Raw genomic sequence first — 26,738 nt, forward strand, 5'->3', positions numbered from 1 at the left:
AGCCCCCCATGGGGGCTCGGAAGCTGTTAGTTTGCTGACAGAACGAAGGGCCGGGCAGCCTAAACACAGAAGTTCATTGTCTCCCAGCTCAGGAGTCCAGAAGCCCAAGGTCAAGGTGTCCTCAGGGGTGGTTTCCTCTGGGGTCACTGAGGAAGACCTGCTCCAGGCCCCTCTCCTGGCGGCAGTCCTTGGGGTCCCTTGGCCTGTAAACACATCACCCCAGTCTTCACCGTCATCTCCACGTGGCGCTCCGCCCGTGGGCCAGGCCGGTCACGTCCCCCTTTATAAGCATGCTAGTCGGACAGGACCAGGGCCACCCTAAGGACCTCATTTTAATCGGATTACGTCTTGAAAGGCCTGTGTCCAAATAAGGTCACACTCTGAGGAACTGGGGATCTGGGCTCCAACGTCCAAATCTGGGGGGACAGTTTCTGCCCATAACAGGAGGGGCGGCCCCAGCACAGCTCAGGCCCCTGCAGCTCTTGTCCAGCCAGCCCCGGACGTGGCCTGAGCTCCCCCCAGCTCCCTCCAGGGGCCTCCTGCTGCGGTCCCTGGCCCCAGCCCTCCTGGTGGGGGCCTTTCTGCCTGAGCGGCTGGGCACGTGGCCTATTCCAGCAGGGACTTTCACCCCACCCCCACCCCCGATGTGGCTGCACTCAGCTGCCTCTGACCCCTCCCTGCTTCTGCAGAGCTAAGGTCTGCGTCTGCAAACCACAGCTAGGACCAAGTGCGAACGAGCCAGGGCAATGAGGCAGCCAGGACCTGGCTGGGGTGGAGGCCCCCGAGGGCTGTCCTCCCCACACTTTGGAAACAAGGGCTCTCTGGGCCACACACCCTGTCCTGGGGTCCCTCCCAGCACTCATGTCCCAGCCCTGCAACCACACGAGGCTCCAGACTCAGCTCAACAGGCCTTTTTGATTTGGGGGTAGGAGGCAGGTGACAAGAGGTAGCATGTCTCATATCCTTGCAAGAGTCGCTGCCATTCTTCTGGTCACCGCCTCCCTCCCAGGTCCCAGGAATTCCCAGTCCTGTTCCCCAAGTGCCCAGCCCTGAGGCATTGTTGCCTGCTGGCAGGACCGCCCAGGCCCGGCACCTCCTGCTGGGCACTTGCTTGACTCTTCCCCCACCCTCCCTTCTGGGAGGGTGCCGCACCGGCCAGCCTGCTTGAGGGCCATAAGTAGTGCCACTTCCCCCTCAGGGGACTGTCCAGGCACTTAGCCTGGTGAGAAATGGCTGTGGGGCCAGCTGCACCCCCGTCGCCTCCCCCACTCGTGCCCTCCCCCACTCCGCTTGGCCTCACAGCACCCTGCAGCCGAGATGCCTCCTTCCTGGGCAGCTTTTCCTGGCCATCTCTTCTGCCCACCCCACACCCCACCCCACCCCCCACCCCCCACCCCCAGCCCCCGTGTAGTGTCAGTTCATCATCTTATGAATCTGCTTTGGCAACTAGTAGAATGCCCCTGAAATGTGGGTTTGATTTAAATGATTTTAAATGATTTAAAAAGGCAACAGGGAAAGCCACAGGCCTTGCAAGCTTGAGGTCAGAGTGGCCCAGAGCAGCATCCTCACTCCACCCCACTCGAACCCAGCACCCGGCCCAGGCACAGGGAGGCCCAGAGCCCCACAAGGATTGGAGGCGGCAGGGACAGGGAGGTGGTGGAGGTCAGGGCGGGAGTGACCACTCTCAGGGTCTCCCCGCAGACTTCATCGACATCGTCAAGGACCCCGTGCCCCCCAATGAGTACAGGACAGAGGAGGACCCCAAGCTGTTCCACTCGACCAAGACGCAGCGGGGGCCCCTGTCGGACAACTGGATCGAGGAGTACAAGCAGCAGGTGTTCCCCATCATGTGCGCCTACAAGCTGTGCAAGGTGGAGTTCCGCTACTGGGGCATGCAGTCCAAGATCGAGCGCTTCATCCACGACACAGGTGAGCGCGCCTGGCGTGGGCCCCTGCGTCCCCGCCCGTGTCCACACCCACGTCCCCCTACCTCTCTGTGCCAGACTACAGTTCCGAATTCCCATCCTGACTCCCGAAAGGTGACCCTGAAGCCTGCTTTATCTTGACCACCTGTAAACCCCTGCCGACCACCTACAAACCACAGGCAGTGACTGCCCGTCCCCTGAGGGAGCCCCAGGCTGGCACCCCAACGCTGTGGTGTCCACTCCCAGTGGGGAAACAGCCTCCGGCGACAGCTCCCTGCTGCTCACTGGCACCACCCAGCACCCTGAGGCCTCCCCCGTTGGGCTGGAAGCTCCAGGGGGACATCGCAGTGTCCTCGCACCATGCAGGCCTGGCCCAGATGGCCTGGGGCTCCCGGCCGGTGCTGACTGGGGTCTTCCCCCCCTAGAGCCCTGGACTCCCTAACTGTCCAGGTCATGGCCTGAGGTCAGCACCAAGGGCCTGTCCCAGCCCAAGCCCAAGGCCTAGGAGTGGCACCTGAGAGTCACCTTTTGACTCCAGGAGCCAAGGGCCTTAGTTCACGTGTGAGCAGATCTACACTGATGATACTGTGCTTCAAGCGTGTCGTGTCAGCTCATAGTCACCCGCGAGGGTAGCCACTGTCACCCCGGACTGTAGAGGACAGAGTCTCCGTGCTGGGTCTGAGCCCAGACCTGCCGTCCTGAGCAAACGTCCTCGGACCAGTGGGCAGGGGCATCTCGCTGGACGTCTGTCCAGTGTGGGTGCTGCCGCTGCTGGGGCCGGCATGCCTGAGGCCCTGCAGCCTGCAGCTCGGGGGGGCCCAGCCAGGCCTGGCCAAGGGGGGAGTCCCCCCAGGAGCAGGGGATGAGAACATTTCCCTAGGTGGGCCTTAGGGGTGAAGGGATTTAGAAAGGATGGCCAGTGGGGCAGGGGGGTGCAACGGCCTTTCCCTACGGAAGTGGGAGGTAGATGCTTGAGACCCAGGAACCAGAAACCCAGACCCGTGTGCTGGAATGTTCTGAGCAGCAGGTTTGTCAAAACACGCCGGCAAACCACGAAAGCGAGCCAAAGGCCCATTGGCAGGAGGAGGAATATGCAAAATGGGGCATTGCAGCCAAATACATACCATGCAGTCGCAAACCTGAAACTCGCCCCCCAGAGAGAGCACCTGGTGAAAAAGTACATGTAGCGTGATGGATACATGTTGTCAATAACATGCAAACCAGCCCAACATACTGGGTAGGAGAACACATCTGTGTGCCAAAACCAGGAAGAAAAGCAAACGATCACCCCAAAGTTAAGGGCGGACCCTTTGGGGGAAGGAGGAAGGTGGGTGGGGAGGGCCCAAGGGCTCCGCGTCTGCCCCCTGCTGGAAGGTACGTGCAGGGCGCCTTATGGCTCCCTCAACAGTTTCTTAACCAGCTTTATTGAGGACTAACTTTATAACGAAGTATAGAAATGATCCCTGAAAGTATAGTCTTGAGGACTAACTTTATAGACCGCACGCTGCTCTGGTTGTGAGAGGACAGTTCCATCAGTTTTAGCATATTCTAGAACATTCCATCACCTCAGAGTCTTCCGTTCCTATTCACAGTCACTCCCCCACTCCCACTCCAGCCCCAGGCAACCCCTTCCTGCTTCCTGTCACTCTGGTTCTTCTATTATTTTTACACCCTAAAAGCTATCTTATTTTACACGTATCTATGTTCTATTAGGAAAAGAAGGACCAAACTGCTTCGAACTTGAACTTCAGTGTCCATGGTAAATTTGACAGGGAAAGTACACCAGACACTGAGACTGGACACTCTCAGGAAGTCCTCTTCTAGTATCAGAAATCGCCCCCAACCCCACCCCCAAATTCAGTGTGGCTTCTGAGCAGACGCATTACCTTGGGAGGCCACTTGGGAGCCACAGAAGGGGAAACTGAGGCACGGGGCAGTGATGTGCTGGAGGCTGCCCCATGAGTGTGGGTCAGAGCCTGACCTGCAACATCATGGGGTGGGGCGCCTCCCAGCCCCCAGCCCGGCCCGTGGAGCCCCGGGCCGGGACTAACACAGCCTCTGTCTCCGTCCCCCGCCTCCGCCGGGCACAGGCCTGCGGAAGGTGATGGTCAGGGCGCATCGGCAGGCCTGGTGCTGGCAGGACGAGTGGTACGGGCTGAGCATGGAGAACATCCGGGAGCTGGAGAAGGAGGCGCAGCTCATGCTGTCCCGGAAGATGGCCCAGTTCAGCGAGGACGACGAGGAGGCCTCAGAGCTGGCCAAGGGCGAAGCCGGCCAGGCCCAGGCACCCGGGGAGTCCCCGCAGCCCAGCAGCGGCGGTGAGCCCCTGGCCGGCCGGGGCCTGAAGAAGCAGTGGTCCACATCCTCCAAGTCGTCCCGGTCGTCCAAGCGCGGAGGTGAGCCCATGGCCCCCAGCCCTGCAGCGGGGGCCCTGCCCTCGCCTATCCACCTGAGGCAGCCCTGTGCCACCACCGGCCAGTTCCAGCTCCGGAAATGGACCCCTGCTTCCAGATCTTGAGGGCCACAGCCGCAGGGAGTCAGAGCTAGTCTCCTGCTTGTAGGAGAAGCCCTGGGTGCCCCACCCCCTCCAGCAGGTTCCCCCAGACTCATCCCCACAGCCCAGGTAAGACAGGCTGGGTGAGTAGGCAATGACCCCAAGCCTCTCCTGGGATCCAGGATTCCAGGAGGAAAAGGGGGCTGGGTGGGCTGCACCCAGCCCACCAAGGAGGAGGGGGAGTCTCTGCTCCTGAGGGGGCCCAAAGGTCCTGAGACAGACCTTTCTTGAGGGGACTTCTGTGAACGTCCCTGGCCAGTGGGGCAGGGACGAAAAACGAGACACTCCCTGTGCCCACAGGCCTCGAGCTTGCAAGGCCTGTGGCTTTCCCTGTTGCCTTTTTAAATCATTTAAAATCATTTATATCAAACCCACATTTCGGGGGCATTCTACTAGTCGCCAAAGCAGATTCATAAGATGATGAACTGTTGCGAAAAACGAGACATCTCCTGTAACGCCAGGGGTCCGCTCTGCACACCCAGCTTCCCCCATGCCAGGCGTGTCGGTCCTGGGCTGACGGGGTCCGTGGAAATATATGTGTTGACACCCTTCATCTCACTCACCTCCCGCCGCAGCCCTCCGTGGGCTCCGCCGCAGGAGAATTTAAGGAGCTGGCCCATTGGGCCAGCCCAGGTCAGAGACACCGCGGTAGACCCAGGCCTATGTGCCTGACACCCGGTCCCCTGCCCCGACCACGTCCCCCCCAGGACATGACAACATTGTGCCAGGTGGGCTGGGAGGGGACCATGTTGAAAGTCCCGAGAGTTTCCATGGGGACAAGTTAGGTCCACTCCGCTCCTCCCCTCTCTGCACATCATTCTCTCCCAAGCTTTCCTGGCCCTCAGTTGGGCAGTGTCACTTGGGCCTGCCTTCCGCCCCTCAGCCCTGCCCCGCCGGGTGGTCTGTCAGTGCGGGGTTTTGCCTTCCAGCCAGCCCTTCCCGCCACAGCATCTCGGAGTGGAGGATGCAGAGCATCGCTCGGGACTCGGACGAGAGCTCGGATGACGAGTTCTTCGACGCTCACGGTAGGCGGGCTCCTGGAGGGGGGTGGCTAAAGGTGTGGGGGGTGTGGACTGAAGTGGCAGTCACCCATGGGAACTCCGGGGTGAACAGCACAGCACAGAGGACAGGAGGAGAGTGGTGCCGCCCCCAGCAGCCTCGGGCTGGCCGAAGCCTGGTGTCAGGTGTCCCCGGGGCCTGGCAGGTGCGGACCGCTGACCGGAGCCCCCGGAAATGGGTTTACAGTCAGGGGGCTGTTTTTCCAGGTGTGAATTTATTTCCACAAGAAGCTTCATAAAAGTGTCACTTCTCAGAATTTTCTGAATTTTTTTTATTCCAATTACCTTATTTTTCCCCCTCAGTTAAGTTAATATACGTCTGACATGAAAACTTCAGAAAACACGAATAAGCAGGAAATACACAAAGTGCCCACATATTTCCCAAAATGGGCACAGGGAGTGGACAGCCGCCCATACCGCACACAGAACCTGCGCTTGCTCCCTGCTCCCGGCCTTGTGCTCCTCCCAAGGAAATACGAGGGGCCTGCAACAGGTGCGGGAGTGGGGTTCCAGTTTGCAGGCTGCAACAGGACACCAGCTCAGCGAGGGACAGGGACTTGCCTGCAGGCACCTAATTGTGGCCCCCAGTTGGCTGGCCTGCCCTCAAGGGAAAGAGCTTGGGGGGTCGGTGTCCAGGCAAAAGGGAGCTGCCTGATTTGACCTTGGGCTGGGGACCCCAAACAAGTAACAGGCGGTTCCTGAGCTGGCCTGTGTACCTGAGGCCTCCCTGAGGGTGGGGAAGAACATTATGGGCACCCCACCCCCACTCCCCAGTCAGGCCGAGAGTCTGAGCCCCTCCCGGCCACATCCCTGGCGCGAGGAAGGTGCCCACCTCACGTAGAGACTTTAGGAAAAGCCGGACACCAGACAAGGCAGCAAAGATGCCAGGAGATGCCAGCATCCTGGGGAAGGTGGCCCTGTGACTGTCACTTGGCTGGAGGAGGGACCACACACACCGGGGCCTGGACGGCTACCCCCGACCTGGAGGTCACGGTGGGAGTGCTCAGGAAGGCAGAAAAGGGGGCCGTGGGCAGAGCTGTGCACAGCGGCGTTCCTCACGACGCCGGGGTTGGTGGTTGTTGAAAACGGTCAGGCCTTGGCTGGTGTGGCTCAGTTGGTGGGAGCGTCTTCCTGTGAACCGAAAGGTCGAGGGTTCAATCCCTGGTCAGGGCACACACCTAGGTTGTGGGTTCGGTCCCCGGTCAGAGCGCATACGAGAGGCAACCAATCGATGTTTCCCACTCACGTCGAGGGTTCTCTCCCTCCCTTCCCCTCTAAAATCAACGAGCGTGTCCTCGGGTGAGGGTTTAACAAAAAGGAAACAGTCAGTTACAGAAGCTGACGTGGAGAGAAACACCATGGGGTCTGGCCCTTCCAGCCAGTGCAGTAGGAGGAGTCAGGCATGAAACGCTACAATGTGGGTGAACCCCGAAAAGCCGATGCTGAGGGAAGGCCGCCAGACTATAAAAGACCTCATGTCGTACGACCCCATCTGCGTAAAATGTCCAGAACAGGCAGATCCAGAGAGACGGAGAGAGACCTGAGGGGCCCGGGGCTGCGGGAGGGGGACTGGGCGAGGCTGCCCGTTGGGGCGGGGTTTCCATCTGGGACAGGAACGCGTCCTGGGGCCAGACTGAAATGCTGACTACACGGCCCTGTGGTGGCTTCAGTGGTGAATGTGATGTTGTGTGAATGTTACCACAGTTTTCTAGAAAAGGTCAGGCAGGAGCCCCGTGGGTGTGCCGAGGTGCGCCTGTCCTGTGAAGGAAGGGAGAGACCAGAGCCACCCTTCCCACACCCCCCACACCAGGGAGCAGGCCTCCCAGCCCCGCCCCCCAGGCCCTGTTCCTGGACAGCCTGCTGAAGCCCCTGTCGCCCTCCTCCCCCAGAGGACCTGTCCGACTCAGAGGAAATGTTCCCCAAGGACATCACCAAGTGGAGCTCCAACGACCTCATGGACAAAATCGAGGGCCCTGAGCCGGAGGACACGCAGGGTAACCGGCCGGGGTACTGCAGGGCCTGGGGGTGGCTGCAGGGGGCCAAGCCCCCCTTTCTGACCCAGCTCCTGTGCAGTGCTGGGCCGGGGAGGGGGGGAGTGAGGGAGTGGAGTGAGAGGCACCCTGGGCCCCGCTTGTTACCAGCACAGCCTCTGTGTGGTGGGCCTGGGGCTGCCCAGCAGCCCCCCAGCTCACGGGCCCCCCACTTCTATGTTACAGACGGCCTGTACCGCCAGAGCACTCCCGAGTTCAGGGTGGCCTCCAGTGTGGAGCGGCTGAACATCATCGAGGTGGGTGCCAGGGGCAGAGGGCCAGGGGCTGTGCTGCCACCACCGCTCCCCAGGGCTGCGGGAGAGGGGTTCCAAGGACGGTCCCGTGGGGCTGCGGAGGCATTCGCACCCACTGCCTCACCCACGTCTACAGTGGCCCGGGCCCCCCACCCCCTCAGATGTCCCTGAGACCCCACAGGGACTGCAGACAGCCCCCAAGGAAGGACCTGACCCAGCTCCACCTCTGGAAAGTAAAAGGAGAAACTTGTAAATTCCAGACCAAAAATAAGATCTTCACCCTGCTCCCAGCCTTCCTGCAGTCCCTGAAGATAAAAAGACTCAAGGGGAGGAAGCGAAAGCCTTTCAGGCAGAAGTAACGTGGCCATGGCTGTGGCCGCCACCCCACTGGGGGCAGGCGGGGCTCCCAGTGCCCAATAAAACCATCTTAGCCAGAGCCTGTGTCTGCTTTGGGGGTTTGCTCGGAGCTCACGCCCCTCCTCCTCCACCTGCGGGCGGTCAGAGCTGTCTGCGCTTGGGACAGGGGCCGGGCGGGTGGGGCCGTCCCACGCTGCGGTCACTACACTGCTCTGGCCTCAAGCTGCCCAAGGTGCAGAAGGCCTCTGGGGACTCGGGGCCCCTGGGGAGTTTGGACGGGGTCAGGGAAGGAGCTTCCACACTACCCTCCCCCCCTTTGGGGGTTTTCTGCTTTGAGGTCTGAGTTCCAATGGGCTTTTCTAGAAGTGTCGCTGGGGTGTCGATTTCCAGTGCTGGAAAAGCAGACGGAGCCCCCGCCCTGCCCACGAGGCACACAGCTCTGACGGCCTGGGAGGGGCAGACGGGGCTCCCTCCAGATTGGCCGAGGAGGGTGTGCATTCCGACCCAGCGCCATTCTGGGCCCTGCCATCCACTGGCAGATCCCCTTGCTGGCAAAAGCCCCCAAAGCAGAGCTCCCTCTCCCGGCCCCGCGGAAGGGGGCGGCTTGGTGGAGACACTGACGGGTGCCCTGGCTTTTCAGGGCCTGTTGCCCCCAGTGCCGTGGGCTCTGTCCCCACGGGCTCACGTCTCCGGCAGGGTGTGCCCTGCAGGAATCGGGTAGAAGTGGGAGAAGTTGGGTCTTGAACCGGCCTCGCCTCAGGAGTCCCCGAATAGTCCCAGCAGAGGGGCACAGGCAGGGGGCCCTCCGCCCCCCACTGCCCCGCCCCCCCAGTCCTGTGGCCATTCAGCTGGACTCTGCTTCCCTGTCTGGGTGACCGGGAGGCTGCCACCGACGTTTCCTCCGTAAGCCACTAGCCTGGCCTTAGGGCCACAGGGCCGTGGGGTGGTCCCTGTGGTCTGGGAAGCCGGTGATCTCATGCTGCTCTGGGCCATGAATTCATTCCTTTCCCAAGGCAGGAGGGGGCGGAGCTGGGCAGACCTTGTTCAGGGACAGGTGGCACTCCCCAAGCTCTGCTGGGCGTGGGTTCCTGCCCAGGCCCCATGGCCCACAGCTGGCTGGTGACCAGGCCCTGCCCAGGGATGAGGCCGCCCACCCTCCTCCTTCCCCACTTGCCCGGAGCCCTCTGCCTCACCAGCGCCCCGGCCCAGTGCCTGCGCTGTCCGCCCCTCTTCCAGCCTCCGTGTGGACACTCCGGTCCCACTGCTGTCCCTCGTCCTCCCCCACGTGGGCCCCCCAGATGGCTTCAGCTCCTTGGTCTGTCTCCCTGGTCTCTTGGGGACAAGCCCCTCTCTTCATGCAATTCCCTTCCCTGACCCCCGGGCCCCCCTGACATAATACAGGCACAGCAAGTGCTCGCCAACGGCCCCTCTTGGGCCCAGGCCTCCCCCTTCCCCGCCCCCGTCACACACCGGAAGCTGGGCTCAGGGAAAGGCCCCTGGGGATGGAGCCACAGGCTGGGGTGGCAGGAGCTCTGGGTCCCTGTCCAGCTTGGCACTGAGGTACTGTGTGACGTTAGACAAGTCCCTAGGCCCCGCCGAGCCACCGCTGCCTCTCCTCTAAGTGGAACGGCTCCACGTGCGGCTGTGTACGGCCTCGGGTCTCGCTTTGACTTCACAAGCAGGCCTGAGAGCAGGAGGGAGGTCCTCGCCCCCACAGATGAGGGGCTTCCGATAGACACACCCGCATTGCTTTCCCTGTGCTGAGCGGCTGGGCTCTGCCGCCGCTGGGACCGTGGTCACACTGAGTCCAGGAATGGCAGGGCCGGGGGCAGGGGCCGGAGGGAGGCCCCATGTAGACGGAGGGAGAGAGAGCTCCTAGCTGGCCAGGCCGAGGCCCTGATGCCAGCCGCTCTTAAGTGACCCTGTGACTCTGAGCTGGCTGTCACCCTGTCTACTGGGACTGAGACAGGCCCACAATGGGACACAGGCATACCGAGGGCAGGTGGCCCCAGTGGCCTGGGCCAGCTGAGCCTCTGCCTACCCGGGAGCAGAAGCCCCTGCCCGGGCCCCCCGACAGAAGTAGAGTGTGTGCTTTTGAGGGGCTAGATTCCCCCCTCTGTGTCGTGGTCACCCTGGCAGATGGGAGCAGGGAAAGATTGCCCCCCGCCCAGAGTGACGGGGCCCAGGCCCGGAGCTGAGCTCCCGGGGGAGCTGACACCTGCCCCCCGCCCGCGCAGGACGAGGTCAGCCCGCCGCTGGCCACGCCACCCTCCAAGGTCCACGTGCTGCTGCTGGTGCTGCACGGAGGCACCATCCTGGACACGGGCGCCGGGGACCCCGGCTCCAAGCAGGGCGACGCCAACACCATCGCCACCGTGTTCGACACCGTCATGCGCGTGCACTACCCCAGCGCCCTGGGCCGCCTGGCCATCCGCCTGGTGCCCTGCCCACCCGTCTGCTCCGACGCCTTCGCCCTGGTCTCTAAGTGAGTGCTCTGCTCCGCGGCCACCCCGGGGTCCACACGCCGCTCCCCGTACCAGGACACCTGTTGGGGCATCCAGACCCACCATCCAGCCTGTTCTGCCCAGAGAGGGCAAGGCCTGTGCAGATGGCTGGGCACAGAAGCGGGAGGGCTGGGGCCCAAGACCGAGCCTCAGTTTCCCCATGTGCCTCCAAGACTCGGGGCCTTACTCCCCAGCCCTGTCCCCACACCTGCCCAGAGACTGGCCTGGGAGTGTCCCCACCAGGCATGCCAAGTCGTAGCTGAGGCCCCTTGGTGGCAGGGTGCTGACCTGAGGCCCCTGCTCTCTCCTGACCCGGCCCCCTCCCCCAGCCTCAGCCCCTACAGCCACGATGAAGGCTGTCTGTCCAGCAGCCAGGACCACATCCCACTGGCCGCCCTGCCCCTGTTGGCCACCTCCTCACCACAGTACCAGGAGGCAGTTGCCACGGTGATCCAGCGGGCCAACCTCACCTACGGGGACTTCATCAAGTCCCAGGAGGGAGTGACCTTCAACGGGCAGGTGAATCACGGGCTGGGGGAAGGGAAGACAGAGGACCCTGAAGGGCCAGCCTGCTGGGCACCCAGCCCAGCTGCAGCAGGGTGGCATGGCACCCCTGAGCGGTACTCAGGCCCCAGGGCCTCTCTCCCCAGGTCTGCCTGATTGGGGACTGCGTTGGGGGCATCTTGGCCTTCGATGCCTTGTGCTGCAGCAGCCAGCCGGTGTCTGAGAGCCAGAGCAGCAGCCGCAGGGGCAGTGTGGCCAGCGTGCAGGTACCAGGAACAAAGGCTGTAGGTGCCTGGCCAGTGGGCCGGGGTGGGGGTGGCGCAGTGGGGACATGGAGGGGCAGGGTGAGAGGCTGGCGGGGCAGCGGCCAGCGGGCCGGGAGTCGCGAGGACGGCACTGAAGAGGGGCCAGGTTGGGAGCCTCCTGGTAGTGAGCCTGCGTGGGACTGTTCCAGGACGCTGACCTGCTGTCCCCGGGCGCCCTGGTGAACCCATCGCATGGCGGCGGCGGCGGGGGCGGCAGCTTGGAGAACAGCAGGCACCTGAGCCGCAGCAACATCGACATCCCCCGTAGCAACGGCACCGAGGACCCCAAGAGACAGCTGCCCCGCAAGAGGAGTGACACATCCACCTACGAGCTGGACACCATCCAGCAGCACCAGGCCTTCCTGTCCAGGTGGGCGGCGCTGGCGGGGTCCTGGGGGTCAGATCACGAGGCCCACTGCCAGGGGAGGACAGGGACTCGTAGAGGGAGGGACGGCCAATGAGAGGGGCCTGCAGGCCCTCAGCCCCATGCTGGGCCCACAGCTCTTCAGCCAGGAAAAGTGGTTGGTAAGGGACAGCTGTGGCCTTGTCCATGCTGAGGGCCATCTTGAAGCACAGGGAACAGATTGTTGGGGGTGGAACTGACCAGGGACAGCACAGGCCTTGTCAGGGCTGTCCCAAAGGCAGTGGGACCCTAGAGAGGTCAGGACCCTCGGTCCCCAGAGGGGCCCCAGCAGGCCCTGGGCAGCTGCACCTGAAAGGCTATACGGGGGTCCAGCTTCTCTGGGCCTGATGACCCCTGAGGGGCCTCCTTCCGAAGCTGAGGTCAGGCCAGCCCCCACAGGGGCCCTGGGGTGACCTGGTGCACCCCCTCTCTGCAGCCTCCACGCGAGCGTGCTAAGGAACGAGCCCTGTTCCCGCCGCTCCAGCAGCTCCACCATGCTGGACGGCACAGGGGCCCTGGGCAAGTTCGACTTTGAGATCGCCGACCTCTTCCTCTTCGGGTGCCCGCTGGGGCTGGTCCTGGCCTTGAGGAAGACTGTCATCCCCACCCTGGACGGTGAGAGCCCCGGACCCCTGTCACAAGGCCATGGTCACGTCCCAGGTCCCTTCCTGCGCCCTCCACACTAGGGGCCCCTCCCTCTCCCAAGCCCTGCTGCGGCGGCTCCGTCTCCTCCGTCCCCCAACACCTGCTGTTTGATTTCATCTCCAAGGCACCTTGGGAGCTGAGGTCCAGAGAGGAAAGGGACCCTTCCAGGGCCAAATGGGGACAGACCCAGTCTCTCAGACCCAAGGTCTTCCCAAAGGGAAGAAATAGGAAGCCAGGCACCTCCACAGCCTTCTAGGTGCGGTGGCCTTCCAGCCCCGGAGGTGTCACAGCCACGCTGCTCCAGGGCCCCTCCTCATGGTCTACACAGGGAGCCGAGACACACGGGCTGAGCAGCCTGTCAGAGCGGTCCCTGCCGGGTGCCGCCAGGATCGACCGGTGCGGCCCTGCCATCCTCACTCCTCAGGGCCCACGCTCTGTCCCCAGGTTACAGAGCAGGCACTAAGGCTCAGAAGGGTTTAGACACTTGCTCAGGAGCCGGTAGGCGGGGCTTCCATGTCAGTGCAGGAAGACAGAGACAGGGACATCACATCAAAGAGAACGGGCGGTACTGCACGCGCTGATATGAAGGACTCCGACGTTTTGTGCACGACGAAACAGAAAAAGCAAAGTTCAAAAAGTATAATAGCGTATGCTCCTATTTGTGTGTGTGTGTGCGTGCGTGTGTGTGTGTGTGTGTGAAAAGCGAGACACACACTACTGACAGTGTATACAGGTTTCCCTGCCATCCAAAAGTGAAGCATTCCCACGAAACCCGGTGCCAGCTGCCAGGACATTAATCAAGGAAGCAGTTACCATTCATTTATGTGGGAATTTTTTTGAGCACCTGCCGGCCCCCAAAATAACCCACCAAATCGTACCAAATCTGCTTAATTCCGTCCGTCTTTACAATACGTGTAACATCCTCAGGGGCTCTCTCAGGCTTTTCTGATAGCTGAACAGCTGCCGAAACAAATGGCGATGAAGCACAGATGCTCACAGACGCAGCTCAGCACTCCGGCAGCTGGATGCTGAGGGGCCGAGTGGGGTTTCTGGGGAGAAGCTTGGCGGGGCCACTACGCTGCCTCTACCACCGCTCACGCACAATAAAAACGCTGAGCGCAACTTTCGCTTTTAAAACGAAAGTGCTCCTCGAACTCCTTTTGGTTAGCGAGAGTAGGTGCAGGCGGTCCCCAACTGCTGTGCGACTAGCAATGTTTCAAATTTACGAGGGCGCAAAAGCAATACACATTCAGTAGAAACCGCACTGCCAATTTCGAATTCTGATCTTTTCTGCAGGCTAGCATGTGCTACAATACTCCCTCGTGAGGCCAGGCGTTATAAAACAGGCTTTGTGAAGAGGGTGTTGCCCAACCGTAGGCCGGTGGAAGTGTTCTGGGCTCGAGCAAAGTGGGCTAGGTGAAGCTCTGATGTTCCGTAGCTAACGTGTATCAAATGCATTTTCGACTTAATGGTATTTTAAACTTGCAGTGGGCTTATTGGGACCTAAGGTCATCGTAAGTGGAGGCGCATCTATTAATAGAGGTCTTTTGTAAAAGCACAGTGGCAAAACGTGATCTTTTGAAAAGCAGGGGGTACCTGTAATTACAGTCTTACTTTCACGTGAAGTGGCTGCAATAGCCAGCAGCCCATTCTGACAGTCGAGATCTTCCCAACCCCAGCAGGCGGGCTGCACCTGCTCCGCAGCACACGTGTGAGAGCCTCCTAAAGCTGCACGCGGGGCTCCAGGCGCGGGGCTCTGAGGCGGAAGGCAGCCTTCCGTTTGCCTTTTATCATATACTCGTGTACTTTGAAAAAGTTTTTTATACCACAGTCATTATAACTTTTAATTTTTAAAAAAAGGTTAATAAAGGGGCATTGGCTCCAACAGATCCCGACCCAAATTGATAAGACACACTTCCAGGCTTTGCATCCCGCCCCCCCCCCCGCCCCCGCCGCGCCCCGCCCCCTAGGGCGGGGCTAGCTGCGGCCTCTGCGACTCCACCCCCTCCCCCCGACCCCAGTTTTCCAGCTGCGGCCCGCCTGCCAGCAAGTCTACAACCTGTTCCACCCCGCGGACCCGTCGGCCTCGCGCCTGGAGCCTCTGCTGGAACGGCGATTCCATGCCCTGCCGCCTTTGAGCATCCCCCGCTACCAACGCTACCCGCTGGGCGACGGCTGCTCCACGCTGCTGGGTGAGCGCCTGCCTGCCACGCCAGGGGACCAGACTACCTCCCCAGTGCCCACGGAGGCAGAGCTGAGGACCCCGCGCTGGGCCCCCTGCTGCCCAACCCAGATATGGGGGCGCAGCCTGGGAGGCCACAGAGTATCCTCCCTGCTCAGAGAGGCAGCGTGAGGGCTGCCGGAAGTCCTTTCTCGGCCCTCGCTGAGAGCAGCCCCATCCCACCCACCCCAGCGTGTGTTCCAGTGTCTTGTCCTGTCCCGGTCCTCGAAGAGCCTGCGTGTCTCGTGTTGGAGCGTGTCCAGACGGTCCACACGAGTGTCTGTTCTTGTCCTCTCTGTTCTCTCCCCGTCTGCCTTCAGTCGAGACCGTGCAGAGAAATCCCGAGCTGGTCCTGGAGGGCGGCCCCCTGGCCCCTCTCCCTCCCGGGGATGGCTTCCTGGAAACCAGTATCCCAGTTCCCGCGCTCACCTGGCAAGACGGGCCCAGCCCGGGCTGTGCTGAGTGTGTGTAAACCCCCTGCTCGCTGCGGCACCTGCTTCCCTGGCTAAGCGCTGGTCCTCAGGGACCCTTCCACCCCTCCTCCCCTCCAACTCCCTCCCACCCCCACCCCCACCCCGTGCTTCTGGCCCCCAGGAGTTTGTGGGCTGAAGGGTGAGGAAGGGAGACCAGACAGGATTGGCCCTGGGGAGCAGGTCCTGGTGCCTCTTCTCTGCACGCTGGGGCAGAGCCAGAAGAGGACCCAAAGCAGAGGGAGCCCCTGAGCCCTGAGAGGACAGCAGATATCCAGCAAGGGTGCTGGTCCACTGTGAGGCTGGCAGGGGCCTCCAGGAGATGGCATGAGGCCCTGAGTCCGCGGGCTCCCCTGCTCCCCCAGGAGAAGCCTCAGTCCCTGTGAGGGCTTGCATTCTCCGGGTCCCACTCCTTCCCTCCCTGAGGAGGCCCAGGTGCCTCCTGCACCCCATCCCAACGTGGGGCCTATAGCTGAGCCCCTTATCCTCTCCCTGCCCTGCCTTCAGCCCCTGCCTTGGTCAGTGTGGCCAGGGGGTGAGGGACACACGAGGCCTCAGCATAGGGCATCCCTGGGAAGCCACCTCAGGCCCTTGTTGTTGGGGCCCCTCAAGCCTCACTGTCACAGGCTGTGGGTGAGGCCGGGCCGGGCCCTGAAGGCCCAGATGGCCAGACTAGAGCAGGTCAGGAGCTGTGTGTGGGGTGAGAAGGGTGCCCTGGGGGGTCGTGGGGCCAGCCGCCTGCCACCCCGCCTGCTGTGTCTGTGTCGGTCCTCTGTCTACCCTGCCCTGCCCTCCTTTTCCCCAGCCTTGGCTCCGTGCCCTGCGCTCTCAGCCCCGGCTCGCTTGGGCCCATCCTCACAGCCAGCTCTGCTCGGCTGCATCTGGGGGTGTTCGCCGTGCCTGGCCCAGTCGCCACTTGGGCCCTGCAGCCCAGGTGCATGCTGGACACTTCCGCCCACACTGCTCAGGGGCTGGGGTGCTGGGCGAGGTGGGGCCTCTCTTACCCCAGGTCTCTGGTCCACCTGCAGCGGAGGCGCTCCAGACCCATAACACGGTCTTCCAAGAGCACACAGCGCCCTCCTCGCCTGGTGCGGCCCCCGCCACCCGAGGTTTCCGCCGGGCCAGCGAGATCAGCATCGCTAGCCAGGTGTCCGGCATGGCGGAGAGTTACACAGCATCCAGCATCGCCCAGAGTGAGTGCCTGGCCTGGCCTCCCAGCACCCTCCCCTCTGTCCTGCAGGGGGCAGCGTGCCCCCCAAGGAATAGTCAGAAATGCCTGGACACAGCAGGGGAGGGGGAAGTGCTGGCGCCTGGTGGGGAGAGACCAGGGATGCTGCCGGACACCCTGCAGTGCCCAGGACGCACCCGCAGTGGAGAGTGACCCAGCCCCGGGTGTCTACAGAGGACTCTGGAGGGAAGGAGTGTTAGAAGGGGTGGCCCAGTGGGGCCAAGTCCACCATCTCAGAAAACTGGGAGCCAACGGGCCTGGTCCTAGCCTGGGGCAGGGACGGGGTGGGGGACAGGGTGCTCCCTGAGAGAGAAAGGTGGGGGGCTGTTTCTGGACAAGTGCACGATGGGTGGCTGAGGGCGTCAGGGAAGGGAGGTCTCACCGTGGCCACCAGCCCTTCCTGCTGCCCCAGGAGACAGAGGACACACAGCGACCTTCACTCTGGCTTCTGCCCATCTCAGAAGGCTCTCTGCAGCTGGGCAGAGTCCGGGTCACCCCTTCGCAGTCCCCCACCCCAGCCCCAGCCCACTGCCCAGTGCTGTCCTCCCTGTCTGCACGACCAGTTCTCAGGCTGCCCGCAGAGCTGGGCAAAGGCTGGTGTTGTGTCCCCTGTGAGGAAGCCCAGGGGCCTGGCCATCTTCCCAGTGTCCGTCTGTCTGTCCTGGCCTGCGGTGGAAGCGCTGAGGCTTTTCCCTTGTTCTTGATTCTCAGAGGCCCCATCTGCGCTCAGCCACACCCCCAGCGTCAGGCGCCTGTCCCTGCTCGCCCTGCCCTCCCCACCCCCCTTCACCCCAGGCCCCCGCCCACAGGCCAGGCGGGTGAACCCCAGCCTCCCCGACTTGGACATTGGAGAAGGTACCAGGCATCACGGAGCCTCCACCCACACTCGTCCCCTCCTCTCACTGGGGTCACTCCCTGTTTCCAGGCCCTGCTCACCTGCCCCACTGAGGCCTGACCTGGGAGCTAGACTGGGCTGGTTGCACGCAGACATCAGGGAGGAGGCGAGAGCAGCTGGAGTTGGGGGGAATCCATGGAGCTGGAGTGAGGGGTGGGGAGGAGACCGCCGAGGATCGTGGGTCAGGCGGGCTGCTGGTGGAGGTATGAGGCACCCTTTTCTGAGATTTCTGGGCACCTCCTGCCTGTGGCCACCAGAGGGGCACTGTACAAGTCTCACCCTCTGGCTGGCGCGGTCGCCCAGCCCTCGGTGGGAATCCAGATTCGCAGGCAGGCCTGCCCAACCTCACCAGGCTCCCAGGTGCTGAGGGGGATGGCAGGCCTTGCCTTGGAGCCCACGGCCTTGACCTGGGGGTAAATGAAGAGCCCAGAGGGGTCCAGGAAAGGACAGCAATGGGGCCCAGGGCAGGGTCACCAAGATCAAGGACAGAACCAGGGACAGCGACCGCGAGTCCTGCCTCCACGTGGGCTTTCCCCTGCTCTCTAAATCCTGATGGCCTGCCTGCATGCACCCTCTCACCCGCCGGGCAAGGGGACTCTCGCTTTGGCTGCTGCCCTGTCCCTGGTTGGAGGAGGGTCTCATCTTTGGGCTGAGCCCGGCCTGAGGGGCCAGGTGAACCCCTGGGGTTCCAGCCCAGTCACAGCCGCTCCTTCTGGCAGTTGCTGCGAAGTGGTGGGGCCAGAAGCGGATTGACTATGCCCTGTACTGCCCAGACGCCCTGACTGCCTTCCCCACGGTGGCCCTGCCACACCTGTTCCACGCCAGCTACTGGGAGTCGACAGACGTGGTGTCCTTCCTGCTAAGACAGGTGCGGGCTCCCGCTGTGGGCCCCTTTCCCTCAATCCCGCCCTCTGACCCCACTGGGCAAGAGCAAGCAAGATGGAGGAACCCATGGGGAAGCTGAGATGGGTGAATGCATTCGCAGTCGTGGGACAGATGTGAATTCGGGGGGCCCAGAGTGTGGGCTGCAGTGAGTTGAATAGTGCCCCCCAAACCCTCACAGCTTCCTAGTTTCAGCTCCAAGAGCGCTGGTCGCTCTCACCGAGACCTGGGGGCCCCCACTGGAGCCTGCCCCCATGGCCCACCCCTGCCCGCCTCCACCAGGTCATGAGGCACGACAGTTCCAGCATCTTGGAGCTCGACGGCAAGGAGGTCTCGGTGTTCACCCCCTCGAAGCCCAGAGAGAAGTGGCAGCGCAAGAGGACCCACGTGAAGCTGCGGGTGAGGGGTCTTCTGGGCGCCTGGGCCTGGGCCTGCTGTCCTGTGGAACCCTCAAGGAAGCCCCTTGTTACAGATGAGACGACTGAGTCACAAGCTGTCCTATTTAATCCTCAGTCTGTGGCACTGGGGCTATTACCCCATTTATGGGCAGCAAGGCTCCCGAACTTCCCCAAGGCCAGTGGTTAAGCTGGACTTGAACATGGCTCAGTGATTAAGCTGGACTCGAACATGGCCTTTCTGGCCTTAAGCCCAGCTTACCCCACAGGCCCACAGGAGGCTTGAGCAGAGCCCTGGAGACCCCGGCTGCCCCTCCATCCCCCACCCTGGCTCAGCCTCACCCCGTCCTCTTCCCAGAACGTGGCGGCTAACCACCGGATCAACGACGCAGTTGCCAACGAGGACGGCCCGCAGGTTCTGACGGGCCGGTTCATGTACGGGCCCTTGGACATGGTCACCCTGACTGGGGAGAAGGTACGGGCACGGGGAGACAGCAGGAGCCCCCTGCCTCCCCTCCCTCTGGCTGGGAAGTGCAGTGGGAGGCTGGGGGCAGAGCCCGCGAGTGACCAGCCTGCCTGGCTCCAGGTGGACGTGCATATCATGACTCAGCCGCCCTCAGGCGACTGGCTGTACCTGGACACACTGGTGACCAACAGCAGTGGGCGCGTTTCCTACGCCATCCCTGAGACGCACCGCCTGGGCGTGGGTGTGTACCCGGTCAAGATGGTGGTCAGGTACACGCCTCCCCCGGGTCTAGGCGGGGGGGGGGGGGGGGGGGGGGGGGGGGCGGCTGGGGGGCGGCTGGCCTCCTCTGGGGCGGGGGGAGGGGCCCTGGTGGGGTCTGATGACCTGCTCCCCGCCCAGGGGAGACCACACCTTTGCCGACAGCTACATCACCGTGCTGCCCAAGGGCACAGAGTTCGTGGTCTTCAGTATCGACGGCTCCTTTGCTGCCAGTGTGTCCATCATGGGCAGCGACCCCAAAGTGCGGGCTGGAGCTGTGGACGTGGTGCGGTGAGTGGCCCTGAGGGGTAGGCCCCGGGTGCCAGGGTAGGGGACATTTGGTAGGGACCTTGGGGACTGAGGAGCTGGAGCCACCACTTATCAGTTGTGTGACCTTCATTTCACCTTTTTAAAAAAAATTATTTATTTATTTTTAGACAGAGGGGAAGGGTGTGAGAGACAGAAAAACAATGTGTGGTTGCCTCTCATGCGCCCCCTACTGGGGACCTGGCCCACAACCCAGGCACATGCCCTAGACTGGGAATCGAACCAGAGACCCGTTGGTTCGCAGGCCAACACTCAGTCCACTGAGCCACACCAGTCAGGGCCATTTGGACTCTCGATGTTGGTGCTTCAGTCCCCTCACCTGGGAAGTGGGGTCCTCACAAGACCAGGCCCTCTGCTGCCGAGGGAGTGTGTGCGAGATCATGTGACTTAGGCTGTGGGCACTACACAAGGGCCCCCACCATTGTTGCTGCTACCGCTACTGTCGGAGCCTGCTCGGAGACGGCCTCTTCAGTGGCCCAAGTGGGGGCTGGCTGGGCAAGGAGACGGGGCAGTCCAGGAGGGGGCGGGGTGGCCGTGGGACACCCAGGCCTGCCCCTCGCCCCCAGGCACTGGCAGGACCTGGGCTACCTCATCATCTACGTGACGGGCCGGCCCGACATGCAGAAGCAGCGGGTGGTGGCGTGGCTGGCCCAGCACAACTTCCCCCACGGCGTGGTGTCCTTCTGTGATGGCCTGGTGCACGACCCGCTGCGGCACAAAGCCAACTTCCTGAAGCTGCTCATCTCCGAGGTGAGTCCCGGGAGAAGGGGTCAGGTCGGCGGGGCAGGAAGCGTCGTGCCTCTGCCCACACCAGTCTCGCCCACAGCTGCACCTGCGCGCCCACGCGGCGTACGGCTCCACCAAGGACGTGGCGGTCTACAGCTCCATCAACCTGTCCCCCATGCAGATCTACATCGTGGGCCGGCCCACCAAGAAGCTTCAGCAGCAGTGCCAGGTGAGCAGGCAGACCTTGGCGGGTTGGGTGGCACAGGCGGGCAGCCGTGAAGGTCTAGCCCTGTGACAGCCGTCCCCCTCGCTGCCCCTCCCCCGCAGTTCATCACAGACGGCTACGCGGCCCACCTGGCCCAGCTGAAGTACAACCACCGGGCACGGCCAGCCCGCAACACGGCCACCCGCATGGCCCTGCGCAAGGGCAGCTTCGGCCTGCCTGGCCAGAGCGACTTCCTGCGCTCCCGGAACCACCTGCTCCGAACCATCTCGGCCCAGCCCAGCGGGCCCAGCCTCAGGCACGAGCGGACGCAGAGCCAGCCAGATGGCGAGCAGCGGGGCCAGCGCAGTATGAGTGTGGCAGCTGGCTGCTGGGGCCGAACCATGGCTGGCCGGCTTGAGCCAGGGGCAGCCACGGGCCCCAAGTAGGGAACCTCTGGGGAGGCGCTGTGGTCTCCATGGTGCTAGGCAAGGTGGCCAGCCTGCCAGGAGGCCTGGCCTGGGCACACGTCATTGGCTGGGAACGAACTTGTCCTGGGGCCCAGCAAAGGACGGTGGCTGTGCCACACGCAGCCTTCCTGGCCCTGCCTCACGTCCGAGGGTGTTGAGGGCTTCCAGCTTGTCGTCGAAGCTGGCAGGACAACCAGCCCCAGGACGACAGAGGGACCAGGAGCCTCCACGCGGACAGACCTTGAAGGTACTCACGGACAGCTGCCCTGCGCTGACCTTGCAGCATCCTGATGCCAGGCCTGGGCCCAGCCTGCCACCTCCCTGGCCACTAGCTTGACACCTATGTCCCTTCTCACTTGGTAGCAGCTCCAACAGGGGACAGCCTGCTTCTTAACTCAATTTACTCAACTCTCCAACCTCACTGGTTTTGCACTGATTTTTGAGAGCAGAGACCTGTTACCCTCGCCTGCGGCTACAGACCATTCACATGCATGAAAAGGCAGCCTTTGCCGATCCAGGACAGATCGCCTCGCCGAGGCTCCGGGGCGGCAAAGCCCTGTGCAAGCAGGGGAGAAAGGCCAGATCTCGTTTCTGCAGCTCCGCCCCACCGTGGCAGCCCCAGACCCCTGCCCGCCTGCCCCACCTGGAGGCCAGTGAGGCCGCGGGCCTGGCATCCTCGCCAGCTCTGGGCACAGCCCAGGCGGTGAGGCTGGTGAAGACCAGAGCCGGCTCCTGAGGAGCCCTGCCTGGGCCTGCGGGGCCTGGCCGCCTCTTCCACCCCTCGCCTGCCGTCAGTCAAGGCTCCACGCCTCGGCCCTCCAGCATTTCTACACCTTTCTACTTCTCCAATCTGATTTCTACAAGGTTTTTTTTTAAAATGAGCAATTCTTGGCTGCTTCCTTTTCTTAACTCTTTCAGCGCCAAGCGCAGCCCCTCCCCGTGGCAACCACCCAGCACTGTGACCAGTCCAGCCAGGTCCTGGGTCCCGGCCTCCTGCCCGCACAGCGGGCTGTGGGCTCCCGCCTCACCTGTCCCGTTTATTCTGCTGAACTTCTTCTCTGGGGCAGGTGCAGCACACACTTCAGTTTTATAAATGCCAGTTCCGTTCCAATGCCAAGTCTAAGAAGCCACAAATCCCGTCGTTAGCTTAAGAGCAGGCAGCCATGGCTCTCTGTCCGACCCGGCCAGGACCAAGCTGTCCCTCCCCAGAACCAACCCTGATCTCAGCTGCGGCGCTCGGCTCCCGGCAGCCCCTCCACTGCTCCTCCACCTGCTTTGAGGCGGTGAGCCTGCCTGCGATCAGCCAGCCAGCCAGCCGCAGGCCCCACGTCTGAGCTGCTGCCACCACCTTGGACACGGCCTCGGGGCCACATGGGAAGGGGGAGGGGCGCACGGATGGAGCTGACATTTCCCTGTGTGTAGACGTGTACAGCCTAAGGGTCGTGTAAATGTCCTGCAGAAGTGGGTCTACACAGAGTGAAGGCTATTTATTTTGTGCTGAGAAAAATGTCTGGAGGGATGGGACCTTCAGGGTTTATTCATATTTAAGACATAGCTTTTTGTTGCTGTTTCAGGCGTCGTGTATAAAGCAACGACTATTTTACGGACCAAGTTTTAATGTAACCATTGCAGTGAAAGTGCAATACCCGACCCTCCGCTGCCCAGCGGGAAATCGCTCTGCCGACAATCACGGCCCCGCCAGGGGCCCCTGGGGCTAGTGCCTCCTCCTCCCTCGGCCACCCCCACCCCACCTGGCCCACTGCCTGGACGACTAGCCATCGGAGGAACACCTGGGAGAGCCTCGGGCCCGCCTGCAATAAAGGCTGAGGCTCCCTGGCCAGGGGAGGCGTGTGGGCAGCGGGCTCGGCCTCTCCCAGCAGGCAGCCGCCCCACAGCTCTGCGCCCCCCCACCCTCCTGCCCAGCCGCCAGCCATGCCAAGGATAACAGCAATAGTCCCCTGGGCCCGACCAGCGGCCCTTAGCCATAGACGGTGAGACGGCGGCCCGCCCTCCCCGCTGATGTCTCTCTGCTGCCTCCAGGTCCGCTTCCCGCCTCCCTTCAGATTCCTTTTGGCACAGTCCTCTTGAGGAAGCGCCGGTTCTTCAGAAACTGAGAGAGGGAGGGCAGAGTCCTTTAAAAATACCAAAAATGTTTACAGCGTTGGGTGCTGAGCTACAGGGCTCAGGTCTGACCAGTTATTACCAAAGGGTGCGGCAGGCCTCGCTGGCTGCCACCCCACCCGGGCCTGTCAAAGTAGAAGCCTTATTCCTCCCCCCCGCCCTCCAGCCCCTGCCCACCGCCCCACACCTGGCCGCCTGCCTTCTCTTTCGTTCCTACAGAGGGATTCAGCAGAGACCCCACACCCTGCCCAGCTCAACCCGAGCTGCCCGCCCGCCACGTCGGTCTCCACGTCAGTCCCTCCTGTCCGTCTGTCCGGGCTATGTGTGAACGGTGTCCCAAGTCATCCCACCCGCCCTTGCTGTCCCTGCCCCGTCGGGCCCGAGTGTGCTCTGTATACAGCGTCATTGTCTGTCACACGAATTAAAGAAGCAGGAAGGCTTCCTTCTGTGTCTCGTTACTGCGCCAGCAACCACAGCAGCGGGTGGGGGTAGGGCAGGTGGGGGCCTGGCCCATCCTGTGTGTGCCACCAGCTCTGGTACCTCTGGTCACACCAGTGAGCTCGGGGGCTTTGCCCGGTGCTGGCCCCTTCCAGCCCCTTCCTGGGCGTGAACTTGGCTCATCCTCACAGCAACCAACTCAAGTGAGTGTTCCCAGTCTCCACTTTACAGAGAACACAGCTAGTAAGCTGGGCCGGGACTCCTGGGACACCTGGCCCACCACCGGGGCCCTCAGCTGCTGTCATCTCCATGTGGAATCCAGCAAAGGCAGCAGGCTCCCTCCGCGCCTGGGGGAGCTGGGTCAAAGAGCTGGCGGGGGTGATTCCAACATGAGGATGAGCACACGACCACCAGGGCCCACCTGGTTTCCCCAGAAACTCCTGCAGCCCTTGCCTGTCCCCTGGAAGTCCAGCAGCACCCTCTCCACCTTGGCACAAAAAGCAACAGAACAGAAGTCTCCAACCAGGGAACGTTTAATGTCTGGGAAGCTGTATACTTTCAGAAGGACTGATTAGGACAGTCGCTCTGGTCCCCCCCGCCCCCTGCACCTGAGAGGAGGTGGCCGGAGGTGGGTCCGCCGGAGACAAACAGCACCCATCTGGCTTCCTGCTGCCTCCCTGTCATGCCACCACCAACATCCATAGACCTTGGCAGGGGCCCTCAGGGCAGCAGCCCCGCTCGCATCTGGAAGGTCAGGCCATCCCCTCGGGTGGCTTGCTGGTAAGAGAGCACACAGGAGGGGCCTGTCACAAACAGAGCTGGGGGTGGGCCCTAAGCAAAGGCGCGACACCCACCTTGTTGATCTCCCTGTGTCGTTCCTTGGTTACAATTTCCTCCAAGACCTCGCCATCTCCTTTAATGAGCCTGGGGGAGGAGGGGCGCAGGCTGAGCCTCTAACAGTAGAGCAACAACCACAACCGCCCCGCAAAGGGGTGCCAGGCCCCACCCCTCCGTCTCTCCCACCCATGGGTCAGGGATAAAGGTTCCAGGTAGGCTCTGCCATCAGATCAGCCAACGGTGGCTTTTTGATGACCCTCCTGAAGGCCCTTCCAGCCCTTGCAACTGCTTGCTTCAGGCAAGCAGGCAATGGGGAGGAACGGCCTCAGAAGCCTGGTCAGCACCAGTTCTTTTCTCCCAGCCCCTGGCCTTTTTAGACTAGCAGCCACAGCCCCTCCTCCCGAAAGTGCTCAGGGGCAGGGCTCCACCAAGCACTCCCCACCTGGTGCGCCCTGTCTCAGGGTCCACCACCTTGCGGATGACGCTCTGCCGGGCATCCCACTCCTCCTTAGTCATGGGCTTCATGGCCTGGATGCGTGACTTCTGCTCATCTGTCAGGACTGGAAGAGATGACAGGGAGGTGGCGGTTGGACCTTGAGGGGCAAGGGCAGGGGCGGGGGGCGGGTGGACCCATCCTGTCCTGCACCCCAGCAGCACGGTACCTGGGCCATCCTCTTCCTCCCCGGCGGATCTGTGCCACTGGTCCAGCGAGGGGCCTGGCAGAGCCTCAGGCTGCTGCGCCTTCGTCTTCTCCTTGCCTTTCTTCTTCAGCTTCTTCTTCCTTTTCTTCTTCTTCTTCTTCTTGTCCCTGTGCTTCCCCTTCTTCCGCCCATTGCTAGAGGACGAGGAGGAGGACGAGGAGGAAGAGGAGCTAGAAGAACTGGAAGAGGAGGAGGAGGAGCTGGATCGTGGTCTCCTCTGAGCCTTGTGTTTGCTTCTCTCTGTGATGCAGAGAGAAGGTGAGGCTGGAAGGCCAGGAGGGGAAGAAGTAAACCTTTGTCCCCTTGGTCTGGCCTGTGTAGGCTCAAGCCTAACAGAGGGATGAGACCTCCTGGCAGGGATCAGCACTCTCTGGAGAGGTACTTTCTGGGCTCTGTGCAGTCGCTGGCCCTACGGGCCGGGAGCAGGGAGGCCAAACGCCGAAGCTCAGGCGCAGCTGCACAAAAAGCATGATTAGGCCCTCCGATTAAGAGATCCATGCTGAATGGGCAGCCCATCCCCTGGATTCTGGGTGTCTCAATGCAGACATCCACGTTGTACTCTCTGCACCCCTCTGACTACTGCTCACCGCGATTTTCCCACAACGGTTCCCAGGAAACCCGCCCAGTTGCCTGCAGCTTCCCCACCAAGATCCAGCGCTCCGTTCCCATTCCCTCTGGTCCTCACCCTCCGCCCCAGAGGAGGTGGTGCTGGCCTTGCGGCCTTGAGATCTAGAAGCCGAACAGCTCTTCCGGGTGTCCTTACTGCTCTTTTTCCTTCTCTTTTCCGACCCTCGCCCCCGGGACCGGCTGCGGCTCCTCGAGCGCTTGCGAGAGCCGGAGTGAGCCATAGCGCTGTGGACTGGAGACGGGGAGACGCACTTAAACTCAAGTTCTCAGGGCAGTCCCAAGGGCTGGGCTCCAAGGTCCTCAGGGGCTCGCTACCCCCATTCCCCACCCCGGAGCAGGGATATGAGAAACTCTGTGACAATCTCACTACTCTGAGTCACCCCCAACCCTGGGTACTGCGGATCCTTTAAGGACCCGCCCCCGCTGGGACGCTCCACGCCTGCGCAAGTGGCTCTGGCGGCTCCGACCCTCACCCGCCAGGTGGGTCCTGAATCCCTTCTCACATGCTCCTACGCTCCACCCTCACGCCCTCCGTCTTAAAGAAGGTCCCCAAGCTGCTCTGTTCCTCCCTAAACTGCCCCCCGGTCCTGCTCTACACCACGCCTTTGCGTGAGGAAGCAGCTGCAAGATGACTTCCGGCCTGGGGCTGTGCCCCGAAAGGCCGTCCGACTGCGAAGCGGGGCGCTGCTGCCTCTAGTTCTGAAGCCCCACGTTCCGTCTCTGGGGCGGCTCGGGAAACAGAGTCTGACGCACCCACTTCCGTTTAAGAGACGAGCTCTGGAGCTCCAGGTTCCACCTCCAGGCCGGTGCGAGGTCGTGCCGGAGTCCGCAGCTCCCGACCCAGAGACCTGGTCTCCAGCCTGGCTCCAGTCCCCGAGCTCACAGGCCCTTTGCTGCAGCTGTACCCTCTTCCAAAATTGTCCTTCCAGCGCGCC

The 26,738-nt window shown here is 62.5% G+C and overlaps 2 protein-coding genes across 13 annotated transcripts in view; one reads left to right on the forward strand and one right to left on the reverse strand.

Annotated features, from left to right (window-relative positions):
• PITPNM2 (phosphatidylinositol transfer protein membrane associated 2) overlaps positions 1-24,047 on the forward strand; it is a 111,163-nt gene extending 87,116 nt beyond the window's left edge. For 6 of the 10 annotated variants that reach the window (XM_053928687.2, XM_053928683.2, XM_053928685.2 and 3 more), the window contains 22 exons: positions 1,702-1,929; positions 4,016-4,321; positions 5,409-5,504; positions 7,427-7,531; positions 7,754-7,824; positions 10,416-10,663; positions 11,012-11,201; positions 11,333-11,452; positions 11,641-11,861; positions 12,331-12,509; positions 14,561-14,731; positions 15,081-15,224; positions 16,259-16,423; positions 17,170-17,313; positions 18,073-18,221; positions 18,518-18,634; positions 18,989-19,105; positions 19,217-19,365; positions 19,496-19,645; positions 20,248-20,431; positions 20,508-20,636; positions 20,735-24,047. In XM_053928687.2, coding sequence (XP_053784662.1) covers positions 1,702-1,929; positions 4,016-4,321; positions 5,409-5,504; positions 7,427-7,531; positions 7,754-7,824; positions 10,416-10,663; positions 11,012-11,201; positions 11,333-11,452; positions 11,641-11,861; positions 12,331-12,509; positions 14,561-14,731; positions 15,081-15,224; positions 16,259-16,423; positions 17,170-17,313; positions 18,073-18,221; positions 18,518-18,634; positions 18,989-19,105; positions 19,217-19,365; positions 19,496-19,645; positions 20,248-20,431; positions 20,508-20,636; positions 20,735-21,058 — 3,707 coding nt within the window. In that variant the 3' untranslated portion in view covers positions 21,059-24,047. Of the gene's footprint in view, positions 1-1,701; positions 1,930-4,015; positions 4,322-5,408; positions 5,505-7,426; positions 7,532-7,753; positions 7,825-8,081; positions 8,251-10,415; positions 10,664-11,011; positions 11,202-11,332; positions 11,453-11,640; positions 11,862-12,330; positions 12,510-14,560; positions 14,732-15,080; positions 15,225-16,258; positions 16,424-17,169; positions 17,314-18,072; positions 18,222-18,517; positions 18,635-18,988; positions 19,106-19,216; positions 19,366-19,495; positions 19,646-20,247; positions 20,432-20,507; positions 20,637-20,734 lie in introns of those variants that run through there. The other 4 variants (XM_053928690.2, XM_053928689.2, XM_053928691.2 and 1 more) reach the window with 4 other exon arrangements.
• A 106-nt stretch (positions 24,048-24,153) lies between these two features.
• ARL6IP4 (ARF like GTPase 6 interacting protein 4) lies at positions 24,154-26,464 on the reverse strand. Of its 3 annotated transcripts, none has more exons than XM_024566908.3 (6): positions 26,307-26,464; positions 25,862-26,035; positions 25,138-25,416; positions 24,918-25,035; positions 24,493-24,562; positions 24,154-24,415 (listed from the first exon to the last, which is right to left on the reverse strand). In XM_024566908.3, the coding sequence occupies exons 2-6, from the start codon at positions 26,022-26,024 to the stop codon at positions 24,359-24,361; spliced, it is 687 nt and encodes a 228-aa protein (XP_024422676.2). In that variant the 5' UTR covers positions 26,025-26,035; positions 26,307-26,464; the 3' UTR covers positions 24,154-24,358. The 3 variants fall into 3 exon arrangements, with proteins under 3 accessions (XP_024422676.2, XP_024422675.2, XP_024422674.2); XM_024566907.3 differs by having other exon boundaries at positions 26,277-26,457; XM_024566906.4 differs by having other exon boundaries at positions 25,862-26,457.
• Positions 26,465-26,738: the final 274 nt, after the last annotated feature.

Source organism: Desmodus rotundus, chromosome 7 (genome assembly GCF_022682495.2).
Source record: "Desmodus rotundus isolate HL8 chromosome 7, HLdesRot8A.1, whole genome shotgun sequence".
In the NCBI taxonomy this organism is placed as follows: domain Eukaryota; kingdom Metazoa; phylum Chordata; class Mammalia; order Chiroptera; family Phyllostomidae; genus Desmodus; species Desmodus rotundus.